Below are 11,555 nucleotides of genomic sequence, written 5' to 3' on the forward strand. Positions count from 1 at the left end.
GTCGATGAAGTGGCGTAACTCCAATCCTCCCCTAATTTGTCGTCCAATCACGTACGCGCGGCACTTTCCAGACTGCCGTCCGTCTGTCACTTGTCTTTTTCTTGGACTAATTGAATTTATTTCCCCAACGAGTCTTTTATTTATTTATTTTCCTTTCCGACAAACGGAGGCACAGCGAGACATTGTTCACAGTCGGCGGGGGGCAGGGGGGGTGTTTGGGATTTGTTGAATTTCCTTCACATCATCTGTGGCGGCACCTCGGGCCAACTGGCTAAATATGCAAGAAAGGCCGCACATTCGTGGAAAGTTCCGCTCGGCTAAACTGGAGACGACATTTTTCTTTTAAAACGCCGCCGTCTTGAATTACGCACCGGGGTTATATTCCACGCTAGCTCGACTCGGCGCATCCGGATTGAAGAATTGCGCCGGTTGCGATCTTATCGGGGGTGTCGGGTCGCCGATTGTTGACGTGCGACGTCGGGTCGTTCTGGCGGAATGATATATGTATGTGTGTGTGTATGTATATGTATATATGTGTGTATATGTGTGTGTGTGTATATATATATATATATATATATATATATATATATATATATGTATATGTATGTTTATGTACATATATGTATGTATATACATGTACATATATACATGTGTATATATATGTATATGTATGTTTATGTATATATATACATATATATGTATATACATGTATACATGTGTATATATATGTATATGTATGTGTATATATATTTATATGTATGTATATATATGTATGTGTATGTGTGTATATATGTATATATATATATTTTTATATACATATATACATGTACATATATACATGTGTGTATATATATATGTATATCTGTGTGTATATGTGTGTATATGTGTATGTGTATATGTATATATATGTGTATATGTGTATATATATATATGTATGTATGTTTATGTATGTTTATGTATATATATGTATGTATATACATATATACATGTACATATATACATGTGTATATATGTATGTGTATATAAATGTATATATGTATATGTATGTATATATATATATATATATATATATATATATATATACATATATATACATATATATATATATATATATATATATATATATATATATATATATATACATATATATACATATATATATATATATATATATATATATATATATATATATATATATATATATATATATATATATGCATATACATATACATGTACTAATGATTGTAAAATGAGTCCGATATGGAGAGCCACATGCACCCAACAAAAGAGCCACATATGGCTCCCGAGCCATAGGTTCCCTTGCCCCGATTTAACCCTTTACGCAACACTCGTTGGGTTCCGTTGGGAGCTCCGATCCAATTTCAAGTGGGAGAGCAGAAAAAAAATTCATATATGTAATCCATTTTTCGTCCCGACTAAAGTCACAGTCGAAATTTAAGTCGTAAAAATGTACTAAAGCCGGCGCTTTTAGGCGGGACACAGATTGTCCGCCAACGCCCGGGAGATTGACGTCTGTCCGCCAGCTGTTGCGTCCGCACGCAATGCACTTTTTTTGATAACCGCGTTGCCGAGCAAACCGTTCCAATAAAAAAAAAAAAGATATCTTTTTTCCTCCTCCCCCAATCAAAGGATTAAGGGCCAAGTCAGATCGTGTGCCCACTTTGAGGCCAACAAAGGGGCGGGGTTTATCCCACACCGATCGACGTCCGTCACCGGCAGCCCGCGCGCTAACCCCGCCGCTAACGGCCGTGACAGTTCATTTCCGATAACGCCGCGACGCAAAAGACGTGGAAAACACCGACGCGAAGGTTAAAAAGATGACACGCCGAGGAGCCCTTTGCCGTCAATTGGGGTCAAAAGCGGAGTCGTGCTCCACGCCGCCCGACCTCCATTTTAGCGAGGAATAAGTAGGGCGCAATTTGAAGGCCCGGCCGGGTTAACGGCGTCGTTGCCGAGAGCTCGCAATCAGCGCCGTCTTAATTAGGTTAGACGATGTGCTCTTGAAAGAGATGAAAATGAAGCTTCATTTTCAGATCAGCGTTTACGTTGGCGCTCTCTTGACATTTTGGCCTTTGTTACAAAAAATCTTTTTTTATCCGGGAAAGGGCTAGAGGCGGCTCAATACAATAATCCTTCAAATATCACGCTTAATGTAGACCAGACATGGCCACGAGAATTGAAAAATCACCCCTATTAAAATAATAATAATATTTTTTTCTTTTTTTTTTCGTCAGTGCTGAGTCATATTAGCAAGAGTGGCTATCGCTAAATCCGCACTGAAACTCTTAAGTGGAAGCCACTCTTGCTAATAAGCACTGAAGTAAAAAATTCAAATAAATAATAACAATAATAATAATTAATAGCAGAAAAAAATTGCAAAACAGTAAATTCAAGATAAGTGAAGTCGCGATAATCGAGGGATTACTGTATTTACATCATGTTTATTATTGCGACCGAGTGGTTAGCGTGTCGGGCTTGCACTTCTGGGGTTGCGAGTTTGATCCCGGGTCGGTCCTCCCGGTGTTTAGCGCGCCGGGCTTGCAGTTCTGGAGTCGCGAGTTTGATCCCTGGTCGGTCCTCCCAGGGGTTAGCGCGTCGGGCTTGCAGTTCTGGGGTCGTGGGTTCGATCCCGGGTCGGTCCTCCCAGTGGTTAGCATGTCGGGCTTGCAGTTTTGGGGTCGCGGATTCGATCCCGGGTCGGTCCTTACTGTGTGGAGTTTGCAAGTTCTCCTCGGGCTTGCGTGGGTTTTCTCCGGGTACTCCCCTTTCCTCCCAATGCCCAAAAACATGCATGCTAGGTTAATTTAGCACTCGAAATTGTCCCTAGCTAGGATTGGTTGTCCCCTGTTTCCTCCCCCTTTGACTGGGAACTACGTAGCAGGGCGATCCACCATTCCGAGTGAACGGGTGGGTGAGCGGGTGAGCGGGAGGGTGGCGAACAGATGGCGGTAAAAGCGCCCGATTCATGTTTTCTGATAAGTACGCTAACACCTCCGACACGCGTTGTGCCACATCTGCCACACCGGCCGGGAAAGTGGGCCAAAACAAACAGCGCGTCGTAGCAGTCGGTCGGGTTCACCCAAAAACCCCAACATTCGCCAACATTCTTTTGGAGTAAAAAAAAAAATGCAGTTTATTTTTATTTATTTTCATTTCATTTCCTCCCTTCTGATCTTTTTGGACAGAAAACAAAAGTATCATTTTGGCGAAAAACAGGACAGTGATTTGCTTAAACGGCGCGGCGCTTTTGACACCGTCGTCGCCAAGGCTAAAATGTTAAAGCGTCTTCATTAGCGTAGTGCTTTTGGAGCGTGGATGAACTGGGAGCTGTTCAACAATGTCACGTCATTCACCGACGCCGTCATTAATGAACGTGGCATTACTTTGCCAGAGGGGGCAGCGCCGTGCCGTGCCACAAAGCGCCGCAAAGTGCCGCAAAGCGCCGCTCAAGGTCGCCAGGTTAGCCGAGCCGCCGCCCAATGTCGTACGTACTAACGCAGGGGTAGGGAACCTATGGCTCGGGAGCCACATATGGCTCTTTGGATGGGTGCATATGGCTCTCCACTAACCTGTGAGGTAAACGATGGAAACTGCTTTTGAGAAAGCGCAGGAATAGGAGCGTTACGTTGGCATTATGGCATTGACACTACCCCAGCGCCTTATAATCTATTTTTTTCCATGACACTCTTTTGCATGGATTTTCTCATTGATACTCATTGATTAGCAACAACGTAACAATGTTGTCAAAAGAATTCAGAGACTTTTTGTACTCTAAAAGTGGTGAAGCGACTAAAAAAGGCACACATTTTTACGTATGTTGACTTTTAAATTCGGACGGAGCATGGCTCTCAAGGATTAACATTTAAAAAATAGGAATTGTTTATGGCTCTTTCCATCAAAAAGGTTCCCGACCCCTGTACTAACGCGTCATGGACTATATTGCAGCTTTTATACACTATTCCTTACCCTTGACTGCAGTTTTTTTTTGTAGTGTTAGCTCTATTTGTTTAATTAAATTAATTTAGTACTGTATTTTCCGGACTATAAGGCGCACCATGAAGATTTTTCTTAAATGACGACAGTGCGGCTTATTTATTTTTTTAATTTTCTGGACCACTTATCCTCACAAGGGTCACGGGGGGGTGATGGAGCCTACTCCAGCTAACTACGGGTGAGGGAGGGAGGGCACCCTGAAATGGTGGCCAGCCAATCGCAGGGCACGAGGAGACAAGGGGCAAGCAATCATAGCCAGGGATTATTTAGCGTACAATTAGCCTAGCGTACATGTTTTTCGGGATGTGGGACCAAACGGAGTGCCCGGAGAAAAGCCATGCAAGCCTTGGGACAATATGTATGCTCTATACAGTTAGCACCCACCCGGGATCGAACCCACGCCCCCAGAACTGTGAGGCCCACATTATAACCACTCCACCAACGGCCTTCCTAAATTAGTCATTGTTTGTTTTTGTTTTGATTTTTTAAATTAAAAAAAAAATAGTAGTTATGTCGTAAAATCCGAGAATGTTATCTAGTAACTGTTCTTTAAATTAAAAAAACTTTGCAATACAGTGGTACCTCGAGATACGAGCTTAATCCGTTCCGGGACTGAGCTCGTATGACAAGTTACTCGTAACTCGAGGTAAAGTTTCCCATTGAAATGAATGGGAAACAATTTAATTCGTTCCAACTCTCTGAAAAAAACACCAGAAACAGGATATTGGATTGAAAAAAAATGTTTTATTTCTTATAATTCGCCATATATTGACAAAGTAATAAATAACGAGTGGTTTAATAGAAATAAAGTGTTTAATCTAACTAAAATTGGCCGGATTTCGCCGAGGGGAGAGGGGCTTCGTTTTTTTTTTCCCTCCACACAACGCACTCGTAAACAGAACAAACACTCCACCCTCACGTTCGCTATCGATGGGCTGTTTGCTGTCGTACTATTCCCTTCAAAATATTCCGAAAATGATGCACACAAATGTCCTCACAATCGGAGAACGCACGACCACTTGCCAACGAGCAGCAAGCAGTCTTATCAGCGATCGCCCCGCTGCTCATCTTCTTCTTCTTCTTCTTCTTCTTTTTCACCTCAGGCGCCTGAGGATTACCCTCAGCAGCGCTAGGGCTGCCACTGGAACACGGATAAGTTCATCCAGGGAGTTGCCCAAGCCGCGATGGTAGCGTTCGGTCATTAAGGCCGGACAGCGGAGCCATAAGTGTTCAGACGACTCTGTTTCCTCGTCGCACAGGCGGCAGCGATCCGAGTCGGATTTCTCATGGGAGCTACAGGGGCGCTGGCTAGCGGCTCCTTTTAGCTTGTAGCATCTGTGTTCGCGTCCCATCGAACGGCGCCTATGATAGAGTTGCTACCGGGGATACTTTTGCGAGCACGAGTATACTTCATTACCCAGAAAGCCCTCTTTTCACCGCGCATGCGCGTTGTGCGTTTCCTGGTCTGAATAGCTCATCCGGTGCTCGTAAATATTGTTATACACGAAAGATATGCCAAAAAAAAATGCCATGGCAACCTGGTTTGGTCGCATCACGAAACTTTAACCGCATCACGGGCGAATTATTCGATCGAAATTTCCCCCGTAAGACGAGCATTCCATATGACGAACGGTCGTATGACGAGGTACCACTGTATTTAGGGTTACATTTCATTTTGGGGTTAAAATGTAATGTTGAGTATTTTTCCTGTTTAAAAAGATTCCTTTGTACTACTTTGTACTTTAATTCCATTTCAGCCATGCCCGTAAACAACAAATCGAGCGTGAACATAGTTATGGTCATCGATTATTTGTTGACCAATGGCAGGCAGCAGACGAAAAGTGCAGTGTGACAAAAAGGGCTGGATTTCATTTTTGTGGTCCACGGCCATTTCCGATAAGTCACGTCAAAAAAGGCATGGTCTTTGCCAAAAAGCGGCGCTTATCTAAGCGTCGTTCCGATTAGCCGACGTCTCCCCGGGGCTGGCCATTTTTCTTCTTCTTCTTCTACTCCCAAAGCGGCACGAGTCGTCGGTCACACGGCCGCAAAGAAACAAAGACTTGACTTCATGGCGGCGGATTTTTTTCCGTCCCTTTTGCGTAGTGCCCGCTTCTCACAAGGCTCAACGAGACAGCTGACCCCCACTTCCCGAAAAATTTTAAAAAATCCGTATTAATAATAAATAGCAAAACATCCGTTTTTTTTCTATTTTCGGTAGACATAATTTTGTAGACACTTATTTTGTTTTTATTAAATAAAAGAGACAAAATACAGTAAGCCCCCCCCCCCCAAAGTTACAACATCATTAGAATCTTAGTGACCTTAAAATTGTATCGAGTCAATATTCTTTCATTTGCAAAGACTATTTATAGACGTCATCCATTTTTAATATGATTACAATTTATATTTAAAAAGGGATCAGTAAAGTTCATTTTGCATTTGATTAAAAAACATCTTTATGAATTCATTACTTTTGAAATCCAAGTCAACATTGTCCTTTCTTTCATATTTCTTATTTGACTTTTCCTTCCTTTGTATCTCAATTGTTTTTTTAATTTGATGTCGGCAAACAAAGTGTGTTTTGGATCCAAACGTTCAAAGGACGACGACACTTTGTCCTTCTTTCCTTCACCAATACAATCAGCTTTAGCCATTTATTTATTTTGTTTGTTTCTTTTTGTGCGTGCGTTGTTGATGTTTTATTATTAACGCGTGCAGCGTTTCTGGAAATAGATTTGATAAGGGAAGGCGAGGAGATGAAAGTGGGCTTCATTGGCCCCCCAAAAACAATATCCCTCAAATCCAATCCAAAGCGCAAAGGAACGTTGTGCATGAAGTGTCTTTCTGGCCGCCGCTCTAATAAAGCTCCTCTCCCGTGCCGTCACTCCGCCGCGTTAACTCTTTCACCCTCGGCGTGCGTCCCGCCGTCCTTCGGCCCAACCCTCTGAAAAAACGCTACACGGTCGATTGGTCGCCGGTCTTGGTAATTATCAATAACCTTCCGGGCGACCAAAAAAACGGTGACCAAAAGATCGGCGACCAAAAGACCGGCGACCAAAAGACCGGCGACCAATCGACCGTGTACTGTTTTTTTCAGAGGGTTGGAACCAATTAATTAGTTTTCCATTCATTTCAATGGGAAACGTCCGCTCGAGTTACGAAAAGCTCGACATACGATCTCAGTCCCGGAACCAATTAAGTTTGTATGTCGAGGTACCATTGTATACTCCTCTCGTATTAGCGAACAAGCACCGCCATTCGCGCTGACTAACGGAAGAAAAAAAAACACTGAAAAAATGCAACGCTCCGCCCAATGGTTGTAGAGAGACATTACACGAGGGAGTTGCGACCAGAAAGACGGTGTCCATGATGTTCTTATGAGCAGCCCGAGTATGCTCGTATATCAAAAATTCTCTCGTATCTCAAGATACGATATCTGCTCCAAATTTGAGCCGTATCTCAAATCGCCCGTATGTCGAGGTACCACCACCGTATATTGACGAAATACCGATCTGGTCTTTTTCCCCCCCAGGCAACGTGTTCGTGGTGAGCCTGGCGGTGGCCGACCTGGTGGTGGCCATCTACCCGTACCCTCTGGTGCTGGCCTCCATCTTCGGCAAGGGCTGGAACCTGGGCTACGCCCACTGCCAGGTCAGCGGCTTCCTGACGGGCGTGAGCGTCATCGGCTCCATCTTCAACATCACGGGCATCGCCCTCAACCGCTACTGCTACATCTGCCACAGCCTCAAGTACGACAAGCTGTACAGCGACAAGAACTCGCTGTGCTACGTGCTGCTGATCTGGGCCCTGACGGTGGTGGCCATCGTGCCCAACCTCTTCGTGGGCTCGCTGCGCTACGACCCGCGGGTCTACTCCTGCACCTTCGAGCAGTCGGCCAGCTCGGCCTACACCATCGCCGTGGTCTTCTTCCACTTTGTGCTGCCCATCATGATCGTCACCTACTGCTACCTGCGCATCTGGATCCTGGTCATCCAGGTGCGCCGGCGGGTCAAGCCCGACAACCGGCCCAAGCTGACGCCGCACGACGTGCGCAACTTTGTCACCATGTTCGTGGTCTTTGTGCTCTTCGCCGTCTGCTGGGCGCCGCTCAACCTCATCGGGCTGGCCGTGGCCATCCGGCCGGAGGTGGCGCTGCCGCTGGTGCCCGAGTGGCTGTTTGTGGCCAGCTACTTCATGGCCTACTTCAACAGCTGCCTTAACGCCATCGTCTACGGCGTGCTCAACCAGAACTTTCGACGCGAGTACAAGCGTATCGTGGTGTCGCTCTGCACCGCCAGACTCTTCTTTCAGGACAGTTCCAACGATCAGGGCGGCGGCGGCGGTGGCGCCAACGCCGGCGGCCCGGGAACCGGCGAGAGACTCAAGAGCAAGCCCACGCCCTCGCCGCTCACCACGAACAATAACCGCGTCAAGGTGGACTCGCTGTGAAAAAGCGCAAAGACGACGAAAACCAAATATCGGGGAGAAACTTCAAATGGCCGCGACACGGTGCTAATCTGACCTCGCTAAAACAGGGGTCGGTCTTATCAGACACTTTTTTTGCTTTGCGGCGGCGGTACCGCCGACCGACGGACCTCCGGTAGCAACTGCCACGGGTCGGCTCCTACCTTCAGCCCCTCCTCCCTTTCCCGAGGCTCCTAGACAAGGCCCCCGATTGGTCAAGTTCAGATTGATCATCTTTACGCAACACCTTGCCGTCTAAAACTGCCGCTAGAATTCGGCTCGTAACATCCGGTAGTCCACTAAAAGTTCCTGGCCGTGCGCGAGTGAAGGTCCCCGATTGGTCACGATGCCAAGTGGTTGCTAAAAGTTCCGATGGCTCCGCTTCTAGTCTGTAAACAACATCTAGGAGTCTCAAAAAAACTCTTGGAAGCTCTAGAACTCCACTACAGGGTCCCGGCGGTCAAGAAATGAAGGTCCCCGATTGGTCGCGATGCCAAGTGGTTGCTAAAAGTTCTGATGGCTCCGCTTCTAGTCTGTAAACAACATCTAGGAGTCTCTAAAAACTCTTAGAAGCTCTAGGACTCCACCACAGGTTCCCATTGGTCGGCAAGTGAAGGTCCCCGATGAGTCACGATGCCAAGTGGTTGCTAAAAGTTCCGATGGCTCTGCTTCTAGTCTGTAAACAACATCTAGGAGTCTCAAAAAAACTCTTAGAAGCTCTAGGACTCCACTACAGGGTCCCGGCGGTCAAGAAATGAAGGTCCCCGATTGGTCACGATGCCAAATAGTTGCTGAAAGTTCCGATGGCTCCGCTTCTAGTCTGTAAACAACATCTAGGAGTCTCAAATAACTCTTAGAAGCTCTAGAACTCCACCACAGGAACCCATTGGTTGGCAAGTGAAGGTCCCCGATTGGTCACGATGCCAAATAGTTGCTGAAAGTTCCGATGGCTCCGCTTCTAGTCTGTAAACAACATCTAGGAGTCTCAAATAACTCTTAGAAGCTCTAGAACTCCACCACAGGAACCCATTGGTTGGCAAGTGAAGGTCCCCGATTGGTCACGATGCCAAATAGTTGCTGAAAGTTCCGATGACTCCGCTTCTAGTCCTTGGACTCCAAAAGAAACTCTAAGAAGCTCCAGTAGTCCACTACAGGTTCCTAGTGGTCTACAAGTGAAGGTTCGTCACGATAGTTGCTAAAAGTTCTGAAGTTCTAGTCTGTAAACAACACCGTGGACTCTCAAAGCGACTCTAGGACTCCACGACAAGCTCCTCATCCTCCAATAGCGAAGGTTCCTGATGAGTCACAAAGGGCAAGGGTTGCTGAAAGTTCTGATTGGTCATCTTCTAGTCTGTAAGCAGCTGCTGAACGAGTTTTCTAGCGATCCATGAGTCGCAATCGAAGGTTCAGCATCGCTGGAAAAACTCCCAATGGACACTAGAAGTTCCGATGGATCCGCTTCAAGTCTTTAAGCAAAACCCGGCGTCGACTAGGCGGTTCGCCGAAAGCTCTCTGAACTCTGGCACCACGGGAAGTCCGGATTGATCCACCTGTAGCAGCTTCAGTGCGACAAACAACCGCTAGAAGTCGGCGTTAAAGTTCTGGTCGTCCTCTAGACCAGCGGTGTCAAACTTTGGTTGGCGGGCCGTGAGCATCCACGGTAGATTGGACCTCTACTGTTGTCGATGGCGGCCAACGAGTCCATTTTGTATCCCTTCCTTGTTATTTTAAGATACTTACAGGTCACTTCCTGGACATTTTGGATCATTTCCTTTGAATTTAGGGTTTAAGAGTCACTTTCTGCTGATTTTCGGGACATTTCCAGTTGGGTTTGGGCCATTTTAAGGTTCCGTTTTAACTCATTGGCCGCCATTGACCACAGCGTTTTTTGACTGAAGACTGAGAAAGAACAAATGTGACTGCGGATGAAAAATTGAACAAAGTGCAATAGTGCTGAAGTCAAAAAAATTGCAGTTTTCCGGCGCCAAAAACATGGAAGCGTTCAAGTATGAACTTTTACGTTTGGCACCACTGGTCTAGAGGTTCCTCGTGGTCCGTGACTGACTCCAGAAGGTCCACTATCACTGGTAGCGCTCGCTAAATGTTGGGATGCCAAAAAGTATGAGGAACACCCGGGTTTCCCGAAGCGACCGCTAGCATCTTCACCAAGCCCTGCCGTTGTCGCCCCCACCAAACGGGCCGCTAGCAAGTCCAAGTGGTCCACGAGCAGGTTCTAGTCGCCCCCCCCCCCCAACAATCGCAGTCCTCACTCCCCAAGGTCCGCCATCAAAGTGCGACCCATCTCGTCGTGATCATCTTATCAGGCACTTTTTGCATCGTAGCTCTCGTTCGGTCAACATTTTTCTTTAGTTTTTTTTACGCCGACGATATCATCCTATTTATTTTCTATGTAGATATATTAGTCATGCAAATATATATATATATATATATGAATATGAATATATGCGGTTTATCAGGTTCCAGCCAAGACAAAAGATTGACTCAACAGCTCATTTGTGGGAGTGTGCTGTCTTCTTCTTATTCTTCTTATTCTATTCCCCTTCATGATGTGGAATATATATTTTAGTCAACTGGCCATCCTGTGATGATCAATCTTATTAGCGTGTATGCATGGATATCAGGAATTGTTCATAATATGCAAAATAAAAGAAGATCCACTTGAAAATGCTGCTTGGCTGAACACTCCTCCACAATTGCGCAACGTGGAATGCTTTCGGGCCAAATCCGGAACAACTCGCGACGTTGGAATTTCACGGATGATTAGAGCTCGCCGGGATAGGCTCCGGCACCCCCGCAAAATGAATGGATGTAAAAAAAAAAAAAAAAGGAGGCAAAAATGCCCCATGCTGTTGTTTTCTTGGTCGATTGGACAAATAATTGCATGTTTTATTATTATAATTTATTTTTTAAAAGGAAAACCAGGATTTTTTTCTATTATTATTATTATTTTAAAAAGGAAAAACAGGATTTTTTCTATTATTATTATTATTATTTTAAAAAGGAAACCCAGGATTTTTTGTTACACTGTGTATTTTGAGTTAATTTTTAAAAAAATC

The 11,555-nt window shown here is 45.2% G+C and overlaps 1 protein-coding gene across 1 annotated transcript in view; it reads left to right on the forward strand.

Annotated features, from left to right (window-relative positions):
* The window catches only part of LOC144077693 (melatonin receptor type 1A-A-like), a 28,425-nt gene extending 17,261 nt beyond the window's left edge, over positions 1-11,164 (forward strand). Inside the window, exon 2 of the mRNA XM_077605606.1 lies at positions 7,547-11,164. Coding sequence (XP_077461732.1) covers positions 7,547-8,463 — 917 coding nt within the window. The 3' untranslated portion in view covers positions 8,464-11,164. The remainder of the gene's footprint in view (positions 1-7,546) is intronic.
* The last annotated feature ends 391 nt before the right edge of the window (positions 11,165-11,555 follow it).

The sequence above is a fragment of the Stigmatopora argus genome, chromosome 7 (assembly GCF_051989625.1).
Source record: "Stigmatopora argus isolate UIUO_Sarg chromosome 7, RoL_Sarg_1.0, whole genome shotgun sequence".
Classification (NCBI taxonomy): Eukaryota; Metazoa; Chordata; class Actinopteri; order Syngnathiformes; family Syngnathidae; genus Stigmatopora; species Stigmatopora argus.